The sequence below is a fragment of the Muscardinus avellanarius genome, assembly GCF_963383645.1.
Source record: "Muscardinus avellanarius genome assembly, chromosome: 17".
In the NCBI taxonomy this organism is placed as follows: domain Eukaryota; kingdom Metazoa; phylum Chordata; class Mammalia; order Rodentia; family Gliridae; genus Muscardinus; species Muscardinus avellanarius.
In genome coordinates, this window is record NC_137803.1 from 7,672,726 (window position 1) to 7,696,957 (window position 24,232).

Sequence of the window (24,232 nt, forward strand, 5' to 3'; positions counted from 1 at the left end):
TGCTCCTATCCCAGCCTTGCTGGCCCTGGCACCGGCCTCACCACATGGCAGGCTCCGATTCCAGCCTCGGTGGCCCCAGTATCAGCCTTGCCTTATGGCCGACTCCAATACCAGCCAGGCAGGCCCCAGAACTGGCCTCGCCACAAGGCAGGCTCCAATCCTGGCCTCACTAGTCCTGGCACCAGCCTCGCATCTCAGCAGGCTCTGATCCCAGCCTCTGAGGCCCCAGTACTGGCCTTACCTTACAGCAGGCTCCTATCCTGGTCTTTCAGGCCCTAGTATCGGCCTCGGCACACAGTATGCTCCAATTCCATTCCTTGGAGGCCCCAACACCTGCCTTGCCTCATGGCAGGCTCTGATCCTATCCTCACTGGCCCTGGCACCGGCCTCACAAGTCCTGGCATTGGCCTTGCCACATGGCATGCTCTGATCCAGGCCTTGTAGGCCCTGGTACTGGCCTTGCCACATGGCAGGCTCAGATCCCGACCTTGCTGGCTCTGGAACCAGCCTACGTGCACAGTAGGCTCCAATCCCAGCCTCACTGGCCCATGCACTTGCCTTGCCTTATGGGAGGCTCCTATTCTGGCCTTGCTGGCCCCAGAACTGGCCTCACCACATGGCAGGCTCCGATCCTAGCCTTCCTGGACCCAGCACTGGCCTCACTTCATGGCAATCTCCTATCCTGGCCTTGGAGGCCCCAGCACCCTTCTTGCCTTATGGCAGGCTCCTATCCTGCTATTGCTGGCCCCAGCACTGGCCTCACCACATGACAGGCTCTGATCCCAGCCTCAGAGGACCCAGCACCAGCCTTGCCTTGCAGCAGGCTCCTATCCCAGCCTCGCTGGCCCTGGCACTGGCCCCACCGCATGGTAGGCTCCAATCCAGGCCTCGCTGGCCCCAGCACCGGCCTCACTGCTTGGCAAGCTCAAATCCCAGCCTCTCAGGCCCCGACATTGGCCTTGCCTCACAGCAGGCTCTGATCCTGGCCTCTAAGGCCCAAGCATCAGCCTCGTTGCATGGCAGGCTCTGATCCTGGCCTCACAGGCCCTGGCACCAGCCTTGCTGCCCACCAGGCTCCAATCCTGGCCTCCTTCGACCCTGCACTGGCCTTGCCGTGCAACAGTCTTCTATCCTGGCCTTACTGGCCCCAGCACTGGCCTTGTTGCCCAGAAGACTCCTGTCTTGGCCTCAGATGCCCTGGAACTGGCCTGGCTGTGCAGTAGTCTCTGGTCTCTTGTCACTGTGAGCAGGTCGTCTACAGATATTCCCTTTTTTCTTCCATTTTTTTTTTAAATATGAGAAAGCAGTACATGTCTTTTGCAAAAGCTGGGATCCAGAATACCTGGTGGCAATGAATTTTGTCTCCCCTCCGAAGGCAGAGGCCCAAAGCTTTACTATAGAGAGCAGGCTCTGTTGCTCCATGTGTACCCTGGCCTCTCACACTATGCAGATGAGTGCGGTGGCCATGAGGGCTGATGTCTCCCAGAACACGAAGCATGGCAGCCCAACCCGGCTATGTGGAGCTCCCTCTGATATTCCCCAAACACTTTTACCACTTAGCATGTTGTCCAGAATTCCTGAGCATGTGGGGCAAGAGCAGTCTACTTTTGGGGAGATTTCCTCAAAACTTGAATGTGAATTGGACTGGATCTGTCTGTCTCTCCAAATACTGGTCACTGCCACCACTGCTGCCACCACCACCTCAGTTCTCTCCTGAACACCTTTATCACACAGGATGCTTTCCAGAATTCCTGAGCATGCATGGTCGTAGCAGTCTACCTTTGGGGATATTTCTTTAAAAGATCAAGGTGGATTGGATCAGATCTCTGTCTCTCCCATTTACTGGAGGCTGCTGTTGCTGCTATTACCATATCAGTTCTCTCCCAAACACTTTTCCTACACAGCATGTTCTCCAGAATTTCTGAGCATGTGCAGTGGTAGCAGCCTACCTTTGGGGAGATTTCTTCCAAAGTTCAAGGTGGATTGAATTGGATCTTTGCCTCTCAAAAATACTGTCTGCTGCTGCTGTTGCAGTTCTCTCCCAAACAACTTTCCCACACAGCATATTATCCAGAATTCCCAACTATGTGCAGCAGTAGCAGTCTACCTGTGGGGGAGATTTCTTCAAAAGATCAAGGTGGATTGGATCAGATCTCTGCCTCTCCCAATTACTGACTGCCACCACTGCCACTGCTGCAGCCGCTGCTAACACCATCTCAGTTCTTTCCCACACACTTTACTCATACAGCATGTTGTCCAGAATTCCTGAGCATGCGTGGTAGTAGTAGCCTACCTTTGGGGAAATTTCTTCCAAAGTTCAAGGTGGATTGGATAAGATCTCTGCCTCTCCCAAATACTGGCTGCCACTATCTCGGTTCTCTCCCAAACAACTTTCCCACACAGCATATTGTCCAGAATTCCCGACTATGTGCAGCAGTAGCAGTCTACCTTTGGGGGAGATTTCTTCAAAAGTTCAAGGTGGATTGGATGGGATCTCTGCCTCTCCCAAATACTAGCTACAACTGCCGTCCTCCTGGTTCTCCCCTGAGCACCTTCCTTACATGGTATGATGTCCCAAATATCTAACCATGTGTGGCAGGAGCAGACCCCCTTCACGCAGATTTTTTTTCCAAAAGTTCAAGGTGTATTGGATAGGATTTGTCTGCATCTTGAATACTGGCTACCGCCACTGCCATCTTGGTCCCTCTCCAATTATTTTAATAAAAGAAGACAGTATGTGTTTTTTGAAGAGGTTTTGAGGTCAAGCACTCAGTAGCAATGAATTTTATCTTCCTTCTAAGAGTGGAGGCCCACAGGATCTGCTGTTCGGAGCACATCCAGGCCCCCAGCACAGCACAGAGGAGCGCAGCAGCCAGGTGCTCTAGTTCCTCTGGGAGCACAACTGAGCTTCCTGCCTGGCACTCCGGGGCTCCCTCCAACATGCCTGGTTCCTTTTTCTTACAAGGTATGTTGTTAAGAGTTCCCCAGCATGCTCTGCTAAGGAGTCTTTTCTCTAATCTCTTCTGTGATGTTTTTCCAAAAATCACTTTTCTTGTATAACAGACGCCTCATTGTCATCTTGCTTCTAATTCTGCCATTATCCACTCTCTCTCCTGTATTCAAGATAGGAAGTCATGGCTGGAAATGCCTCCTTAAATTGTCCTAATCAGATATTAAACCAAAATCTGGTGTCCGGGGGTTCTCCAAGGAATGCATGTCCTATTGAGTGGCCGTGGCCGCCACCACCGCTATCTTCTGATTGGATGTCTATTCTGTTGTTTTAAATGAATAAAATATAGTGTCTCATGGTCACTATTTTGATTTGCTATCAAAGAATATTAGGGAAAAATTTCTATAGGAAAAATTAGCATATAGAGTTAAATTCAGAAAAGAATATTTGTGGGCACTTTACAATTTTATTAAATTTTTTTTCTATTTCAAGACAATATTTTCATTCTTGTGCATTTTATAAGTACTTGTAATTCAAAGATTGATAAGAATTTTTGTAAAAACTAGCAGTCCTCTGCCCTTCTCCATTTTCCTTTTATCAATTTTTCAAATTCCCCCTTTTTAATTGATTCTCTTTAATTTTTTAAATCACATGACTATATTACTACTAGACTTTTTTCTTTTTTCTTTTTTTTTCATTTATTTATTTTTATTGGTGCATTATATTCATACAACTTATTGGGGTAAAAAACTTGTGTGTATAGACTTTTTTCAAGTGTATATATTCTTTATTCATTTTGTGTCTTTCTCCCCCCAAATTTGACACACATGTATATTTTTCTCATGTTTCCATTCTTCCGCAATTACTATGTTAAAATTTTGGTCACACCAGTATTTGGGTTTTTAATGTTTTTATGTTTTTTAATGTTTTTATGTTTTTTAATGTTTTTATGTTTTTTAATGTTTTTATGTTTTTTTAATGTTTTATTAAATATCTAGTGTTTTATTAAAATAAGTTTTTTTAGATTATGCTGTCTAATAATTTTCTGTGATTGACAAACACATTTTATTCAATAAGAGAGAGAGAAGGAGAGAGGAAGTAGAGGAGGAGGAGGAGAAAACGAAGGAGGAGGATGAGGGAATATTTATTCAGAGGCAGCTTTGAGAAAGGAACTCAGGAAGCTGGTGAGGATGGTTTCTGTTGCCTTTCCTACTCCATTCTTTCCAACCAACTCATGTCTCCTGTGCAAAGCCATGTAGCCCTCTGTGGCCTGAACTATCTCCTAACATTGCTGCACATGAAAAGGAATTAAAATGAGGAAACAACAAAGATCAAGAGATATTACATGTTGTATTTCATTCTGCATTGAAAAGATTGGTTGTTTCTATCATGATTACCACCAGGAGCATTTCTAAGCATCTCCTCGATGTGTGTAGTTGAAAAGTCTCATTCATTCTTTATTACTTTTCTCAAGTTCATGATTTTGGTTGGACCTTTCCAAAGAAGGACACTTAAACACCAATGAGTAATTTGTCCAGAGTCTATAATCCATTTTGGTTTCTCCAATATTCAGAAGGTTCACACTCTCTTGAAAACTATGAATTACTAGAAGAAAAAATACTCATAACAAATACATCTTGTAAAGTAGTCAGAAGTACTGTTACTATTGGTGAAAAACAGCATTTGTAAATGTATTTCAGACAGTTCTAAATCCAAATGATAAAGGTTGCAGTGTCATGAGATGAGAAATAATAAAAAAGTCATTGATTATGTAACCACATGGTAGTCATAATTGTATGCATATCAGCTTTGATATTTAAACTTGCTTCATTTCAATAATTTTCAGTAACCAAATACTTATTTTATATGATTTTTTGGCTTTTTTTTTGGTGTTACTGAGGTTCCTGGAAATCCTTCTACCTCTGGGCTACACTCCCAGACCTATTTTTATATTTTTATTTGGAAACAGGGTCTCTTAAGCCAGTGAGGCTGGCTTCTAACCTGCGCAATCCTCCTGTCTCCACCTCCCAAGTGTGGGGATTACAAGTGTGTGCCACCACACCTGGCATTTTGGCTATTTTTTTAAAATAAAATTTTATCAGTGCATTATAGTCAAACATCTCAGTGGCATACAAAACTTGTGAGGATATACAAGCACACATCATCCAATTAGCCTTTATCCAATCCCCATCCCATTTCCTTCCCCTCCTTCAATCCCATGCTTGATTTAGTGATTAACTTTGATATATTTCTTCACATACATCATGTGCTTTAAAGAGATTTCATCTTCCCCCCTCCCATCCCCTCTGATAGTTCACCTTAATTGCACCTCCATAGGGCCCTTTCTTCCACTAGATTTCTTCCTATTGCCCTTTTCTTCCTAGTTTTTGCATATTAGGGAAAGCATCTGATTTTTAATATTCTGTAATATTTCTCTGTGTATGCTGCATTGTAAGTTCCAATCCCACTCTTGAAGACCCCAGCACTGGCCTGGCCACCCGGCAGACTCTGATCCTGACCTCACTGGCTCCAGTACCAGCTTTGCCTCATGGCAGGCTCCAATCCCAGCCTCTCTGGCCCTGGCACTGGCCTCACCCCTCCACATGCTCCAATCCTGGCCTTGGAGGCCCCAGAACTGGCCTTGCCTCACGGCAGGCTCTGATCCCAGCCTTGCTGGCCCAGACACTGGCCTTGCCTTAAGGCAGACTCCTATCCAGGCCTCGCTGGCCCGAGCACAGTCCTCACCGCATGGCAGGCTCCTATTCAGGCCTCAGAGGCCCTGGCACTGACCTTGCTGTACATTGGGCTCAAGTCTCTGTCACTATGAGCAGGTTGTCTACAGATGTTTCCTTTTTTCTTCCTTTTTTTTTTTTTTTTTTTTTTTTTTGGTGGTACTAGGGTTCCTGTAAACCCTTCTACCTCTGGGCTACACTCCCAGATCTATTTTTTTATAATTTTATTTGGAAACAGGGTCTCTTAAGCCATTGAGGCTGGCTTTGAACCTGTGTAATCCTCCTGTCTCCTCCTCCCAAGTGCGGGGATTACAAGTGTGCGCCACCGCGTCTGGTGTTCTTCCATTTTTTTTAAATATGAGAAAGCAGTACATGTCTTTTGCAAAAGCTGGGACCCCAAATACCTAGTGGCAATAAATTTTGTCTTCCCTCCAAAGGCAGAGGGCCACAGCTTCACTGCAAAGAGCAGGCTCTACTGCTCCACGTGCACCCTGGTCTCCCACTCTGCACAGAGGAGCACAGTGGCCATGAGGGCAAATATCTCCCAGAATACACAGCATGGTGTCCCATCCTGGCTATGCGGGGCTCCCTCTGGTACCCCCAAACCTTTTTACCACTTAGCATGTTGTCCAGAATTCCTGAGCTTGTGTGGCAGAAGCAGTCTACTTTTGGGGAGATTTCCTCAAAAGTTCAAGGTGGATTGGACTGGATCTTTCTGTCCCTCCAAATACTGGTCACCACCACCGCCGCTGCCGCCACCGCCATCTTGGTTCTCTCCTGAACAACTTTCCCCCACAGTATGACTTCCAGAACTCCCGAGCATGTGCAGAAGTAGCAGTCTACCTTTGAGGACATTTCTTTAAAATTTTAAGGAGGATTGGATTGGATCTCTGCCTCTACAAAATACTGACCACAGCTGCTGCTGCCACAGCCATCTCAGTTCTCTTCCAAGCACCTTATTCACAAAGCATGTTGTCACGAATTCCTGGGCATGTGCAGCAGTAGCGTTCTACCTTTGGGGCAATTTCTTCAAAAGACCAAGGTGGATTGAATCAGATCTCTACCTCTCCCGAATACTGGCCACTGCCATTGCTGCTGCCTCCACCATCTCAATTCTCTCCCAGATATTTTTCTCACACGGCATGTTGTCCAGAATTCCTGAACATGCGCAGCAGTAGCATTCTACCTATGGGGTAATTTCTTCAAAAGATCAAGGTGGATTGGGTCAGATTTCTGCCTTTCCCAAATACTAGCCTCCACCACCTCTGCCACCGTGACTGCCATCACTGCAGCTGATTGGTTCATATCTTTGCCTCTCCCAAATACTGGCCTCCACCGCCCTGCTCCTGCTGCCTTCCTCCTGGTTCTTTGCTGAGCTCCTTCCTCAAATGGTATAATGTCCAGAATTCCTTCACAGAGATTTTTTTCCAAAAGTTCAAAGTGGATTGGTTAGGATTTGTCTGCATCTCCTGAATCCTGGCTGCTGATGCCACCATCTTGGCCCCTCTCCAATGTTTTTTAACAAGAGAAGACAGTATGTGTGTTTTAAAGAGGTTGTGAAATTGAGCACTCAGCAGCAATGAATTTTATGTCTTCTCCAGGAGTGGAGGCCCACAGCCTCACTGCATAGACCAGGATCTGCTGTTCTGAGCACATCATGGCCCTCAGTGCAGCACAGAGGAGTGCGGCGGCCAGGCGCGCTGAGCTCCCTGGGACACATGGCTCGGCTTTCCGTCTGACACTGGTTGGCTCCCTCCACCACGCCAGGATCATTTTTCTTACAAGGTATTTTGTTAAGAGTTCCCCGGCATGAATGGCTGAAGCAGTCTTTTCTCTCATCTCTTCTAGGATGTTCTTCCAAAAATCACTTTTCTTGTGTGGCGGGCACCTCCTTGTCATCTTGTTTCTAATTCTGCCATTATCCACTCTCTCTCCTGATTCTAGATAGGAAGTCATGGCTGGGAATATCTCCTTATGTTGTCCCAGTCAGATATTAAACCAAAATCTGATGTTCAGGGCTTCTCCAAGGAATGCATGCCCTTTTCGGCAGCCATCATCTTCCTCTATTATCCCTAGAAATTGTTTTAAAATAAAGAATAAACAATAGGGCTGCAGGCACAGCTCAGAGATAGATAAACCCCCTGGGTTCCATCCCTAGTAACATACACACACACACACACACAGGAGGTTCTTGGCTATTTTTTAAAAATATATTTTTATTGGTGCATTGTAGTCAAACATCTCAATGGAATACAGGACTTGTGAGGATATACAAGCATACATCCCCCAATTAGCCTTTATCCAATCCCCATTCCATTCCCTTCCCCTCCCTCAATCCCACACTTGACTTAGTGATTGACTTTGATATATTTGTTTAAGTACATTACGTGCTTTAGAGAGATTTCATCTTCCCCCCTCCCATCCCCTCTGATAGATCCCCTTAATTGCTCCTCCATAGGGCCCTTTCTTCAACTAGATTTCCTTCTATTACCCATTTCTTCCTAGTTTTTGCATATTAGGGAAAGCATCTGATTTTTTATTTTCTGTGATATTTCCCTATGGATTTTGCATTGCAGGCTCCAATCCCACTCTTAAAGGCCCCAGCACCAGCCTCGGCAATGGCAGGCTCTGATCCCAGCCTCACTGCATGGCAGGCTCCGATCCTGGCCTTGCTGGCCCCAACAAAGACCTCACTGGCCCCAAAACCAGCCTCACCACATGGCAAAAGACCTGCATTGCAGGCTCCAATCCCGAACTCACTGGCCCCAAAACCAGCCTCACCACATGGCAGGCTTTGATTCTGGCCTCACAGGCCTTGGCATTGGCCTTGCCACCCAGGATTCTCCTATCCTGGCCTCGAAGGCTCCAGCACCGACCTTGCTGCAAGGCAGGCTAGGATTCTGGCCTGGAGGCCCTGGCAACCGCCTCACAGCACAGCAGGCTCTGATGCCTGCCTCGCTGGTCCCAGCACCGATCTTACCATCCAGCAGGCCTCAATCCCAGCCTCTAAGGCCCTGGCAATGGCCTGATCCTGGCCTCACTGTCCCTGGCACCAGCTTCACCAAATGGCAGTTTCCTATCCTGTCCTCGCAGGCCCTGGTACCGGCCTTGCCACATGGCAGGCTCCAATTCCAGTCCTTGGAGGCCCCAATACCAGCCTTGCCTCATGGCATTCTCCGATCCCAGCCTCACTTGTCCTGGCAGCAACTTCACCAAATGGCAGTCTCCGAATCCGGCCTCGCTGGCCCTGGCACCAGCTTCACCAAATGGCAGCCTCTGATCCTGACCTTGCTGGCCCCAGCACTGGCCTTGCAGCATAGCAGGCTCTGAGCCTGGCCTTGGAGGCCCCGGCACTGGCCTCACCGTGTGACAGGCTCCGATCTTGGCTCAAAGGCCCCGGCACCGGCCTTGTCTCACTGCAGATTTTTTGGCTATTAAAGAGTGAGTAGAGTGCTGAATGAAAATCCAGGGTCTAGTTGGATCACACAGCACAAGCCACTTTTTCAATCTCATCACTAGAAAATAAATGTGTTGACCTCTACTATCATTTTCAGTATTAAGATTATAGAACCACACCAAAGCAGAGTTGATCTAATAGAAAGTAAATTCCATTATGAGATAGGATTAGTAAAACACTGGACATACATAATAAATTCTCAGTAACTTTACATTTAATAAAGGTCTTTCACTTTATTTTGAAAATAGCAAGCGAATAAATGAAGGAATAAGTAATGTTTTAAAGGTTAGCAGAGTATGATTGTCAGAATTCTCTTTAATTACATAGTTACATTTAATCACATCATAACAAAAAGTAAGAAAATCATTTAGTGTTACAGTGCTAGCAATATTAAATGACCCAGGGGTTAAACCATCCACTTAGTTGTTCAAAATCTCAATCATGCAAAGTTTTGGGTTAAAGTAGTATTTTTGAACTGTTTTAAGTGGTTAAGCAAATTTTAATATTGCACAACAGTAAATTAATCCTTCTGTAGCAATATCTTGTGTTAATTTTTTGGGTTTGTGTATTAAGAATTAAGGTATGTGTGAAATCTATAAATTTAGATCAAGGTAAATTTTCAACTACATATTTTATGTATTTCTACCAAGGGGAAAAAAATCACACGGACAGATTTAAAAGCAATTAAATTCTCTAATTTTATTATTGCCTTATTATTATATTTTCTGTTCTGCCAAAAATTCACACTTAGATTCCAAGGACAGCTATTCATTTGCATTTAATTTCAAAAGTGATCTAAATAATATTTAAGTACAATTTTTTGAGACTATTATTTATCTGCAATAGATTGGAACTAAAGGTAAAGTATGTTTGTTCATGTATTTTCAAACCAAAGAAAAATTATAATAGATGTTTTATTTCTTAACAAGGGCTTAATGTTTAAAGTCTTTTTTCATCAAAATGATCATAAACATTATATTCACCCAACTACAAATTACATCCCTTTATAATTTACAATATAAGACTTCACAAAGTATGTATAAATTAATTAAATAGAAATTTACAGAAAGTAAACATATATAATTTAATATATTTTAGAGATTCATACGGATACAGATTTTTCAAGAAGGGGTAATTTTTTATGGATTCCAAAAGGTAACTTCAGCGGAACACACAGAATGGTTCAAAATCCAAAAATGTGTGTTTGTGTGTGTGTTTGTGTGTGTGTGTGTGTGTGTGTGTGTGTGTGTGTTGCAGAGGGAGGGGAGAGGGGAACTGTTGCAGATCCTAGGACTTCTCCTCTCCTCTCTAGTAAGGGTGACACTGGCCTTCATGTCAGACAGCAGACGGATTTGTTAATACCATTCATGCACTGCCCCCTATAACTAAAAGAAAAAATTGTCTTACAACTGTAAAGAATCATACAACACATCATAGGTGTTCCTTCAAATTTTGAGCTCCATTTCTTCTACTCCAAATACTGATTCTTATTTTTTTTCTGACAAGAGTTAAGCATTGTTTTTTGACCTATGCAATAGATTTGTAAATCCAAATTTTATAAATCAAAAATTTTATTTCATATTGATGCCTACTGTGTTCATTGGAGGTTGATATTTAGAATCAGGGTAGTATTATTAGTTTTCTTTTTCTTTTTTCTGCCTTTTAGTCCCTCTGTCAATAGTCAATAATCTGAGACCACCACAAAACCCTTCTCAAGATATTTTCTTTGAGAGAAATCTTGTAGTGACTTAAAAAAAAAACATGTCACTATTATCTTTGCTTTAATTTGAGTTTTTAAATTTCAGCTACCTGACACTTGATAACACACAACTATTTTGAGACTAGATGTCTCCAGTGAATTAAGATGAGAATTAAATTCCAACCACAGCACCACTGTAGAGAGAGGATAGAGACCTTGCTCCATTCAATGCACATTATTGTATCTACAGAAAAGGTTGATGTTATGCTTTATCTAAATATTAACCCAAAAGTGGAAAACAGATTGGAAAAGTCAATTATATTAACTATTGACATGGCCTAAGAATAATGATCTTTATTTGCAGATGACATAATTCTATATGCAGAAGATAAAAAATAAATAAATAAAAACCTCAACCAGAAGATGTCTAGGGCTGATAAACAAATACAGAAAAGTAGCAGAATATAAAATCAACTTACAAAAATCAATAGCTTTTCCATGATTAAATTTTTATTTATTTATTTATTTATTTGCAATAGTGGGTATTGAACCTAGGGGCACTCTATCTCCAAGCTATACCACCAGCCCTATTTTTTTATTCTTTATCTTGAAACAGTGTCTCACTAAGTTACAGAGGCCTCACTATGTGGCTGAGGTTGGCTGTGAACCTGTTATCTTCTTGGCTTAGCCTCTCAAGTACTGGGATTACAAGCTTGTTCCACCATCCCTGGCTGATTAAAAATTTTAAAAGTAGGTATTCTGACAATCAGGTTGTGGACACAGACTAGGGAAATAATAAAAGATAGATTAAAATAACAACTGATTAGTTAAATGGAATTATTAGAAGAAATATTTCTATGAAAATTCAATTTTTCTTTTTCTTCAAATACTTTCAAGATGGTAAAATGGTAAGATTAGGAAAAAGTGCCTGGAGATTATAAGTAAAAATGTTACTTAGTCATTTTAATTTGGTTATTATTTTTCTAAGCTTCAGTTAATTTAAATCATTGCTTGCCGAATTTTACAAGAAAAAAGGTAGTTTTGTGTGTAAGTTATTTTAATGTAAAAATATTTGTATGTCAATTTTCTGCAGAGAATGGAAGCCTTTTGAAGTTCACATGAAAAAAATGTAGTCCTGATGTTATCAGTTATCTCATAGAGTTGTGACAAACATCATAAATAAGGATACCATAAAGTGCTATGTAGGAATAAAGATTCCCAAATATAATCATAAGTTCAATATGAGGGATTCATAGGACTGAAAAACACACACTCCTACTCAAATTCTTTTAGTTTGACTACTCAGGATAACGGGAAAACTACAGGGTAGAGGAAGAGAATCAGGGAGAGGGGGGATTCTTGATGAGAATAAAACTGATCAAATATTTTTTATGCACCCACACATATGCAACAATGCAACCCATCATTTTGTATAATTATACGCACCAATAAAGTCATATATTGATATGCAAAAAATAAGTCTGAATTTTAAACAAAGACTTGGAAGGCAACTCAAAAAGAATAAAGCTTAGGCCAATTGTTCCTTATTTATAACTCTAATGGATGGTCCCAGAGAGTCTTTTTAGTGGTCTAGTTTGTAATGTGTCCAAGAAGAATAAGAGCATTTCAAACATATGGCAAAACAAATGTACAAGGGCTTCTCTACTATGAGACCTTGTTGCATTTCTTAACTCCAGCTACATCTAACTGGGAGATGAGATAGGGTCAAGAAAACATTTCTGGACATGAGGCTTGGAAATAGATGATTTTTTTGACTTTGAAGAAATTACAGCATTCATAAGTTTCAGGATTTTTCCCCTGGGGAAAAAATAAAGTGAAACCTTTATTCTATATAACCTTTATGACTGTTAACTATTTTTGTTAATTTTTTTTTTTGCTCTAAACTGGAAGAAGCAGTTTTGTTGGTAATATACTGTCTTTCTGTGGTCATATCAGGCAGTGTACAACCGATGTCTTTGTTAAATTGCACACTTGATACAAGATGGCATTAGTAACAAAGGCCATGTCTGTGACCCAAAACTGGGTTAGAATGTTAGAAAAGTAGGGTTTGACTATTACCTTGGACATGTCACTGGATTATTTATTGTCACCAGCTTCCATTTCCACTTCTTCCATGGGAAATTGCACCCCGTAATTTTTATAATCTACAAACATATACTCCGTAAGTTTCATAGACTAAAAAATCATTTGTGTGGCATTTATAACTACTAATGCATGCAGAGGGCCATCTCCTTTTAGAAGATGTGATCCAGAACTCATATAATGAATGGTTGCCAAAATTTTGAAATTGCAAGATACTGATAGTCATTTAAAAGAATTGGAGAAAAATACATAATTTCCATTTTGTGCAGTTCTTAGTGTTAAAGGCCTAAATCTCAGCCCCACTGAATCCATAGTGCCCATTTATTGTGTTGTGTTAAAACGGTCAAAACTGGACTACAATTTTTATAAGAATATAGTTTACTTAGTTTGTTTTCACTGTAGCACTAATAGTCGGCATTTGTAAAATGGTTCCAAATAATCAAGGGACTAAGGAATTCATGCTATTTTACAAAGTTTTCTGAGATACTGGTGACAGAATGGGGGCAGACATCAATTTTTATTATTTTTAAACAAATATCTACTATAAAGATACTGCATGCAATAAATTGGATCTGTAGAAACTACTAAAGTTACTTATTAGTCCACTGTTTCTGTGTTGGATAGAAGACATAAATGGCTGGCCATTTTATAGGCAATGAATGATTTTAAAACATAATTGCCCAATAAAGACAGAGAAGAATTGTATAAGATACTAGGACTAGTACTCTAGTTGCTACTTGGTAAAAGAGGTGTGGTTTAGTTTTATTAATATTTTTCACTTTATTTTGCATGCTCTATCAAACAGCATCTTCCCTAATAGATAAGTAAGTGTTTATTTCTAATTTCATTAAATTCAAATTGTGGCAGTGGCCAGAACCTTTTGACTCATATTTGCAACCTGCATAAGTAAATTAGCTCTGAGTGCCTATTGTTGAATAAGTAAGTGAAAGATGTGTTTTATCTCTCCCCCCCACCACAAATCATTGGGTCAAGATCATTTTGTATCTTCTGCATTTTAAATATAATATCATGTGTTGGCCATGTGTGCATTAATAAATATTATCAGAAGAAAAATTGGGGACTTAAATCCCCTCTTTCTGTGAAATATGTATGCCTCCATTCTTTCTCTGCTGTTGGAAGAGACTTTAGCAGGAATGTTGGGTTCCCTCTTCCTTGGTCTCTTCCAAACTGATGTAGAAATTGTAACCAGCTTCTTTTATCTGTACAAGTCTGAGTGAAACCCCAACAGTGACTTTCAAAAGGAGCCAAAAGATGTCTTTGGTTCATAGCAATCCCTCCCTCACAATGAAAAGGTCACATGTATATTAAAGATATAATACAATCTCTGAAGGGAGAAGGGACTTGCAGGGTGTAGAGGCATCCTCAGTCAAGAATCCATGTGCTCCGGTGAGTTGAACACACATCCACTGCCCTTCTATTCACTCCAGAGGAATTGATTTTATGGAGATCCAGCAGACTGGCACAAGTAACCTTCCATCTTTGGTTTTATAAAAGATTAATCTGCTTGTCATTTTTATTACAATGCACACTGTCTCATGTTAAGTGCATTTTGTTACTCTAAATTGTCCTATCTCTTCACTAAGAAAGTCTGACTTAGCTGTGATTGTAGGTGTACCTGGAGGAATATGTCCTATCTCTTCACTAAGAAAGTCTGACTTAGCTGTGATTGTAGGTGTACCTGGAGGAATATGTCCTATCTCTTCACTAAGAAATTCTGACTTAGCTGTGATTGTAGGTGTACCTGGAGGAATATGCTAGAATCAAGCTCCAAAACACGTCCCTTGAGAGATTTTATAGCACTAGTCTCATTGTGATGAGATTGGGTTAAAGATTCGGGGAGTCGATGTCTCTCTCACACACCCTTCTGTGACAGTGTTTTCAGAATAAACTGGACCCAGATGATGCCTGACCTTTGAGGACTTTTAATTCTGCTTGTTCCTAATGATCAGAACCAAGCAATGTTCCTGAAGGAACCCCATGGAGATGTTTCTTTCCCACCAAAACCACAAAAGAGCAGACTCTTGTAATTAGCAGAATCCCCCTGGACTCGCTGTCTGTGCTTGTGGCACATGAATAAAGCTGAGACCTGAACCAGGACCTCTGGGGGCCTCTCCCCGTAAGTCCCCCGTGGAAACTTGTGGTCGGCTCAGCAACAGCTCGACTGAGTGAGCCAGCGAGAAGCTCGCTGTGAGTTGGCTGCACTAGGAACTGTGCTTGAATGATCTCAGCTGGGAGCTGCTCTGGTGCATTTGACTAATGGCACTCTCAAAGTGAATGCCATGTGTGAAAGAAATTCAGAGATGTTGACCCTGAAGGCTGGGATTCTAAGGAAGGCTGTATCCTCTGCCATGTCAGCAAAATTCACAGCGCAGAGGGTGTGGGCCATTTTCTTTTTATCCCTGAAGGCTTAGGATAATTATTTTTTTGCAGCCACATTAACTCTTCCGATTAGCATCTTGATGGGGGTTTTCAGACCTATCTGACTGACTCGGAGACTCTAGGTAGTTGCTGTAAGCGCACATTTATCAAGGACAGATGTGGAACCGTTTTCATTCAGTAGTAATTCACTGAAATGTATAGTCAGTCTGTTCTCAAGCTACAGAGAGGGATGAAAAAAACCTTACTAGGAGTAGCAAAATGAGAATTCTTTCTAATAAAGTTGGATAGTTTAAAAAATGTTTACTATTGAGGAAAAAAAAAATCAGGTTTCCAGTTGTCGAGTGGGGCTCACCATTCTTTAAACCCAGCCTGGAGCGTATGAAACATAACCAGCTTAGCTACAAGGATCTGACGATTCAGGCAGAATAAATTTTATTTTTGCTTCCAAACTTATGGACAGACATACCTAATGTGGACTGGAACTAACCATACTTTCTCAAATTCTGTGGAAATCTCTATTTCCCATTAAACCCAGTTGGCTAGTCCTTAAGGTCAGGGTTTAAAATATCTGTCTTTGATCCATTTCTTTCTACGATCCAAGAAAAAAAAATGTGCCCTGTATAAGAAAAAATAATAAAGCTCATCAAGTTCTGTTACACAGCAAATTCCAAGTTCTTGGTGGCTACTGAGAATGATATCTATTAAGTTTTAAATATTGATATTGACTACTCTGTGCCTGTTCTTCTTTCAACTGCAAAGTGCCTGAGTCATTTCTAAGTGTGTGGTTCTTTCCCCAACATTTTCTCATTGAAGCCTCCTTTCCCACCATCAAGATTCAGTGGAAGGTAATCAGTGACCACATCAACTCTTTCTCCTGGAACTCGGATGCTGGCGCAGGGCAGAAATGTTGCAGGTGACATCATGGTGACACTGACTGGGCACACAGTGCGAAGCTGGGCTGCCCGGCTTACTTCCAGGACATTCCCCTGCTCGTCCATCTCAGGAGCAGACTAACTATGTAAGGACTTTTGCTAATAAGAAGCCTTTTTTTTAACAGCACTATTTAAAAAAAATAGCTATTCAACATAACAATCTTAATTTGAATGCAACAAATTACTGTTTTCAACAACTTAAGTGAGCATATCCTGTCACCTCAGCACATGTTTGATATATACTTGCTATATATGCTATATATAGATGGATATAGCAATATCCATATCTACATTTGTCTACACACACGCACATACGCACTCATGCACACACTCGTACACACTCACACGTGCACACACACACACACACACACACACACACACACACACACACACACGGTAGAGCTACAAGGCCCTGCTTAACAGAGTGTTATAATTTCATGTTGTCTCAGCTGTCATTGGTCTTACTTATATGGAGAGTTAAGGTGCCGTTTGCAGAGCTTACTGGATCTGTCCCTGTCAAAACTAAAAAAGCCACAGCGCTGGTGATGGGTCACTGTTACATGTAAGGACAGAGCCCGTGCTCAGACAGGAAGACTGAGCCATGAGGACAGGACAGAGTACACCTGCTGCCAGGCATGACCCGGTATAGGCAGCTTCTCCCAGGGCCGAGGCTTCTGCTACTATCAGACCCAAAGAATTTTGTTTATTTAAATAACTGTTCATACGATTTGGACTCTATTTTTGCAAAACATCAATTCCCCCATAGAAATTCAATAAATAAAGAACTTAGCCACTGAGTCGAGGAAGCCGAGCTCCAGTTTTTAACCTTCCAAAGGGGTCAGGGCTAGACCCGACCCCTTGTCAATTTGTACTGCAATTGCTCTTCCAGGAGGCAGGGGGTGCAGCGACCCTGCAGGCAGGTCCAGGACAGACTGTCTCTCTGGTCAGCAGTGACCTCTGTGTGTCATTGAATGAGGCTGGAGCTGTAGCTGAATCCATAGCTGCTGGACCGTGACAAGGGTGGCTGAGCCTCTTCATTCTGCTCCTGGGTATAGCTGGGGAACGTCTGTGCGCGAGACATCTTCGATGAACCAAACCCATGACCTAGAAAGGAGGAAAAGAGAGCGGTACTAAGAAACATATCAGAAGGGCAAGAAGAAGCACTAAGCAAACAAACACAACAAAAGACTTCAAATCCTCAACATTGTGCTCGCTGTAAGTAAACTGGTAAAATTCATGAGATTTCTGCGCATTGATCCTTGATGAGTTTCAAATGTTGTATCCAGGAATCAGTGTTTCCCCAAATGTGTCTTTATGAGAATTCTGGATATCAGAGAGCTAGGTAAGTTCTGAAAGAATTTTGAACTTCTGTCCTTCAGCTTTTGAAACAAAAGCAGAAATGTTCTGTCCCCTCCCCCATTCCCAAAGCTGTTTTGTATGGAGAGCCTGTTAACCGCTTTCTTTTCTTTTATGCACACATTTGCTATTTTTAAAAGAAAGCAAACTGCATACTTTCTTAAGGTCCTTCATGAACAGGCAAACTGCACTTTATCCTGACCAGCAACCCTCAATTATCAAGACAAAACGCTTTTACAATGACGGTGTTAGGGGCTCTGTTTCACCCTAGTAGGTTTGTCCCCATAATGGAAGCGATTTCATGATATGGTTCACCAAAACCATACACCTCGATGGTTACTAAATGGCCTACAGCTTGCATCTTATACAAAATAGACTTTGAGAAAATTCTCTCTGTGTTTGTTACTGATCAGCTGCAGCTTTTCAATGTGAAGTGGTCTAACAGAAGCCCAAAGGAAAGTGATTACTGTAAACGTGTTGCAACACTGGAATGTACCAAGGGCATTTGTACCTAGTGGATAGTTCAGTGGAGAGAGAAGAGAAATAAATCCAGTCTGCTGCCCTTTCAGAGTTTAGATTATACCCAGAGGAAGAGATGTATTTAGTTTGATTTGCATTGTATCTGATCTCTAGGGTGAGGAATATGGAGAAGACAATCTGTTAACACAGAAACATGGAACACCTCCTTGTTAGGCCCTCGGTGGTCCTATCCTGTCCTTTGGAATGTCAGAGGCTTAGAGTCAGTTTCACTGTCACGTGTGTTTGGAGGCTCAGAAAAATAGCTCTGCAGTGTGGGAAACGTGAGATCCTGGGAAGACACCCATAGGAATTGGAGAACCAAAGGCCAGTTAAAGCTGGTAGAACTGCTCAAATTAAAAAAAAAAAAAGGGAGACATTTTCAATAAAAAAAATCTTTGTTTCTGGATTAAAAAAATCATTGTAAGTTCATTTTTGCCTGATTCTCTTGTTCACGGAACAAGGAAAAACATGGAAGATTCATGAGAATCAGAACCCAGAGAAAGACATCCTTTCCTCCCACCACACTGCCGGGCATCCTTCGGAGCTTCCAGGACTTTCTGCTCCTGCACTTCCTCCTTCTCTACCTCAGGGTCCTGCCACCTCACTTCCTTTCCTAGCCACTCAGGCCTGAGAACAGCCATATTTTCTGCAATTGAGTACCACTCTCAGCTCCTACATGTTTCCTGAGTGCTGTCCACAGCTCTCAAAATGGTCCTCTTTTTAAATTCTCTTAGGATCTCAACTATGTCTTCCTTTTTCTGTAGGGCCATGTTGACATAGGAGGGAAGATGGGTGATACGCATACTAGGGGGAAGTTAGAGCCATAGAGGCTGGTGATGGGTGAGATTAGGGGTGTTAAGGAGAGGTTACAGAGGGGATTAGGGGGAAGTGAGAGGGTGGTTGGAAGTTAGGGTGCGATGTCTGGAGTGAGGACTCCAGAAATAAGAATCACCTCTACCACTTACTAGCTGGCAGACAGCTCTGAGGGACTTGGTTAATCTCTAGGTTTATCTACTTCCTTATCTCCAAATTCTGGATGATAATAAAGGTACTCAGCCTGAGTAGTTTTTTTGAATATTAAATCAGTGAGCTAATTCGTGCTAAGAGCTGTCACCCTCATAAAAGGATACGATGCTGATGCTGTGGTAGTCACTGAGCAGGATCACTGACCCAGGTAGAGCTGGAGAAGGCCTCCCTAAAGGAGGTGACATTGTGCCATGATACTTTCATAAGAGAGCTCTGGTACACTAATCTGATATGGGAAGACACTTCAAATTGTTAAATTGTTAGTGACTTTTGTCTCTGCATTTTTTTTTTTTTTTGCATGAGGTTCTGGGGATTGAACCCAGGAACATTATAACTCTGAGCCATAACACAATTTAAATGAAATGAAATTAATATATATATACACACACACACACTGTAGTCATACATCACAATGGAATACAAGATTTGTGAGGATATACAAGCACACATCATCCAATTAGCCTTTATCCAATCTCCATCCCATTCCCTCCACCTCCCTCGATCCCATGCTTTGATTGGTGGTTAACTATGAGGCATTTGTTTACATACATCATGAGTTTTAAAGAGATTCCATCCTCCCCCATCCCATCCCCTCTGATTGGTCACCTTAATTGCTCCTCTATAGGGACCTTTCTTCAACTAGATCTCCTATTACCTATTTCTTCCTAGTTTTTGCATATTAAAGAAAGCATCTTTTTTTCTATTTTCTTTAATATTTCTCTGTGTATGCCCCATTGCAAGTTCCGATTCCACTCTTGAAGGCACCTGCACTGACCTGGCCACCCGGCAGACTCTGATCTGGGCCTTGCTGGCTCTAGCACTGGCCTTGCCTCATGCCAGGCCCTGATCCCAGCCTCACTGGCCCTGGCACTGGCCTAACCCCTTGGCAGGCTGTGATCCCAGCCTCAGACGCCCCAGCACCGGCCTTGCCTCATGTCAGGCTCCAATCCCAGCCTCGTTGGCCCCGGCACTGGCCTAACCCCTTGGTAGGCTCCTATCCCGGCCTCGGAGGCCCCAGCACCGGCCTTGCCTCACAGCAGGCTCCAATCCCAGCCTTTCTGGCTCCAGCGCCAGCCTCACCCCTTGGCAGGCTCCAATCCTGGCCTCAGAGGCGCCAGAACCAGCTTGCCCCATGGCAGGTTCTGATCCCAGCCTCAGTGGCCCCAGCATCGGCCTCACCCCTCGGCAGGCTCCAATCCTGGCCTCAGAGGTCCCAGCACAGGCCTTGCCTCACAGCGGGCTCCGATCCCGGCCTCGCTGGTCCCAGCACAGGGCTAACCCCTCAGCAGGCTCTGATCCCAGCACAGGCCTTGCCTCACAGCGGGCTCCGATCCCGGCCTCGCTGGTCCCAGGACAGGGCTAACCCCTCAGCAGGCTCTGATTCTGGCCTCAGTGGCCCCGGCATCGGTCTCACCCCTCGGCAGGCTCCAATCCTGGCCTCAGAAGTCCCAGTACAGGCCTTGCCTCACGGCAGGCTTCGATCCCAGCTTTACTGGTCCCAGCACAGGGCTAACCCCTCAGCAGGCTCTGATCCTGGCCCCAGAGGCCCTAGCTCTGGCCTTGCCTCACAGTAGGTCCCTATCTGGACCTTGTTGGCTCCAGCACTGGCCTAACCCCTTGGCAGGCTCCAATCCTGGCCTCTGAGGCTCCTGCACCGGCCTTGCCTCATGTCAGGCTCCAATTCCGGCCTCGTTGACCCTGGCACCAGCCTAACCCCTTGGCAGGCTCCGATCCCGGCCTTGGAGGCCCCAGCACTGGCCTTGCCTCATAGCAGGCTCCGATCCCAGCCTTGCTGGCTCTAGCACCAGCCTCACCCCTTGGCAGGCTCCAATCCTGGCCTCAGAGGCCCCAGAACCAGCTTGCCCCATGGCAGTTTCCGATCCTGGCCTCAGTGGCCCCGGCATCAGCCTTACCCCTTGGCAGGCTCCGATCCTGGTCTCGGATGGAGGTCCCAGAACCGGCCTTGCCTCATGGAAGGCTCCAAACCCAGCCTCCCTGGCCCCAGCACCTGTCTATCTGCCCGGCAGGCTCCTATCCTGGCCTCAGAGGCCCCGGCACAGGCCTCGCTATGCAGCGGGCTCTGATCTCTGTCACCGTGAGCAGGTCATCTACAGATGTTCCCTTTTTTCTTACACTTTCTTTTTTTTAATATGAGAAGGCAGTGCATGTCTTTTGCAAAAGCTGGGAGCCCGAATACCTGGTGGCAATGAATTTTGTCTCCCTCCGAAGGCAAAGGTCTAAAATTTCACTACAGAGAGAAGGCTCTGCTACTCCACGTGCACCCTGGCAGCCCAACCCGGCTATGTGAGGCTCCCTCTGATATGCCCCCAAACACTTTTACCACTTAACATGCTGTCCTGAATTCCTGAGCATGTGGGGCAGGAGCAGTCTACTTTTGGGGAGATTTCCTCAAAAGTTCAAGGTGGATTGTACTGGATCTGTTGCCCCTCCAAACACTGGTCACCACCACCGCCACCACCACCACCATCTGTTCTGTCCTGAACACCTTTCCCACACAGCATGTTTTCCAGAATTCCCAAGCATGTGTGGCAGTAGCAGTCTACTTTTGGGGATATTTCCCCAAAAGTTTAAGGTGGGTTGGATTGGATCTCTTCCTCTCCCAAATACTGGCCACCACTGCTGCTGCCACAGACATCTCAGTTCTCATCTGAGCACCTTTTTCACACAGCATGTTGTCCCAAATTCCCGAGCATGTGTGGCAGTAGTATTCTACCTTTGGGGAAATTTCTTCAAAAGATCCAGGTGGATTGGATCAGATCTTTGCCTCTCCCAAACACTGGCTGCCACTGCCATCTCAGTTCTCTCCCAAACAACTTTCCCACATAGCATATTGTCCAGAATTCCCAAGCATGTGTAGCGGTAGCAGTCTACCTTTAGGGAGATTTCTTCAAAAGATCAAGGTGGATTGGATGGGATCTCTGCCTCTCCCAAATACTGGCTGCCACCCCTGCCACTGCCACCATCCTCCTGGTTCTCCCCGGAGCACCTTCCTTACATGGTATGATGTCCAGAATTCCTCAGCATGTGCAGTAGGAGCAGTTCACCTTCACGGAGATTTTTTTCCCAAATGTTCAAGGTAGATTGGATAGGATTTATCTGCATCTCCTGAATACTGGCTGCCACTGCTGCCATCTTGGCCCCTCTCCAATATTTTTTAATAAAGAGAAGACCGTATGTGTAATTGCTCAGCAGCAATGAATTTTCTCTCCCCTTCAAGAGCAGAGGCCACAGCCTCACCACATAGAGCAGGATCTGCTGTTCCGAGCGCACCATGGCCCCCAGCGCAGCATAGAAGAGCACGGCGGCAAGGCACACTGAGTTCCCCGGGATGCAGAGCCGAAGTGGTCTTTTCTCTAATCTCTTCTGGGATGTTCTTCTGAAAATCACTTTTCTTGCATGGCAAGTGCCTTGTTGTCATCTTGCTTCTAATTCTTCCATTATCCACTCTCTCTCCTGTATTCTAGATAGGAAGTCATGGCTGGAAATGTCTCCTTAAGTTGTCCCAATCAGATATTAAACCAAAATCTGGTTTCCAGGGCTTCTCAGAGGAATGCATGTCTTATTTGGCAGTGACCATGGCCACTGCCATCTTGCCCCCTTCTCCAGGTCCTTCACTTTAAAAGTTCATAAGCTTGCAAGTCTTGAAGCGTTTCCATTCAGGTCCCACTCTATTACTGCAATGCATCAATAAAAGTGTGTAGATATACACATATAATGAAAACAGTATGTATATATAGGAGATAAAGGAAGAAAGTGTATACATAAACTAGAAACAGTGGCACATGCCTATATTCCCAATACGTGGGAGGCAGAGACAAGAGGATAGCAGATTCAAGGACAACCTTAGCAACTTAGCGAGACTATTTCAAAAGAGAAAATTAATCAAAAGAGCTGGGACTGTAGCTCAGGGATAAAGTGTTCCAGGTTCAACCCCCAGTAGCACCAAAAAATTTTTTATGTAAGAAACAGAAGCCGGGCGTGGTGGTGCATGCTTGTAATCCCAGCATTCCGGAGGCTGAGAACTGGAGGATTACAGTTTGTGGACAGCCTCGCTACTTAGTGAGGCCCTCTGCAACTCAGTGAGACCCAGTTTCAAAATAAAGAATAAAAAATAGGGCAGGGGTGTAGCTTGGAGGTCAAATGCCCCTGGGTTTCATCCCCAGACCCGCAAAAAAAAAAAAAAAAAAAAAAAGAAAAGAAAAGAAACAGATCTCCAATGGAATGATATTTTAGCCTATTTACACATAATAATGTCTATGATAAAGCCCACTCTGAAAGCTGGGTATGATGGAACATGCTTGTGATCCCAGTACTTGGGAGGCTGAGAAAGGAGATCACAGGTTTAAGACCAGCTTCGACAACTTAGTAAGGCTCTCAGCAACCTAGTGAGACTCTGTTTCAAAAGAAAAATTAAATAAAGTAGATAAGGGGGGATGTTGGGGTCTAGGTGGAGGTAGAACACTCCTGGGCTCAATCCACAGCACCAAAAAAGTACATTTTGAATAAGATTATGTTTAAAGTAAGCACCTATATATTATCATTAATTAAACACTGAAAGTTGGTCTATTTCACTTCAATTATGTACCATTTTCTGTACATGAAAGCACACTAGATTTTACTACTTAAAAGAAAAAAAAAAGCCGTTCATCATAAACTGCCAGGCGATCTATAGTCAGACCTCACACCAAACCAAGGATCCACAGTCAGTGCTGCACAGGATCAGAGGAGGAATTGGGAGTTCGTGGGACCTGGTTGTAGAACCAAATGCATCACTTCGTCAATCACAAATAGTCTCCCCTGTGTAGTGTGCAATTTTTGCTCCCACCATGGGCTTTTGAAGCTGACTTGGGTTCTTCTGTGACTTTTTGAGCCTTGTTTTCCTGTGTGGGCAGAACATACCTCCCCAAGGTGTTTTGAAGCTTAGATAAAACATGTCGGAAGATGTTGGTATGATAGCTATGCAATCAATGTTTGTTTTTCTTTCCTGGTGTTCTGAGTAGGCACATATTCTTGTCATCTTTTTGGTCTCTAACTTTC

General features: G+C 43.5%; 1 protein-coding gene across 1 annotated transcript in view; it reads right to left on the minus strand.

The window, feature by feature from the left end:
- Positions 1–17,237: 17,237 nt before the first annotated feature.
- Positions 17,238–24,232, minus strand: part of DOK6 (docking protein 6) — a gene marked incomplete at both ends in the record, with an annotated part of 403,347 nt that continues 396,352 nt past the window's right edge. The window contains one exon of the mRNA XM_080714802.1: positions 17,238–17,377. Within this exon, the coding sequence (XP_080570928.1) occupies positions 17,238–17,377 (140 nt within the window). The remainder of the gene's footprint in view (positions 17,378–24,232) is intronic.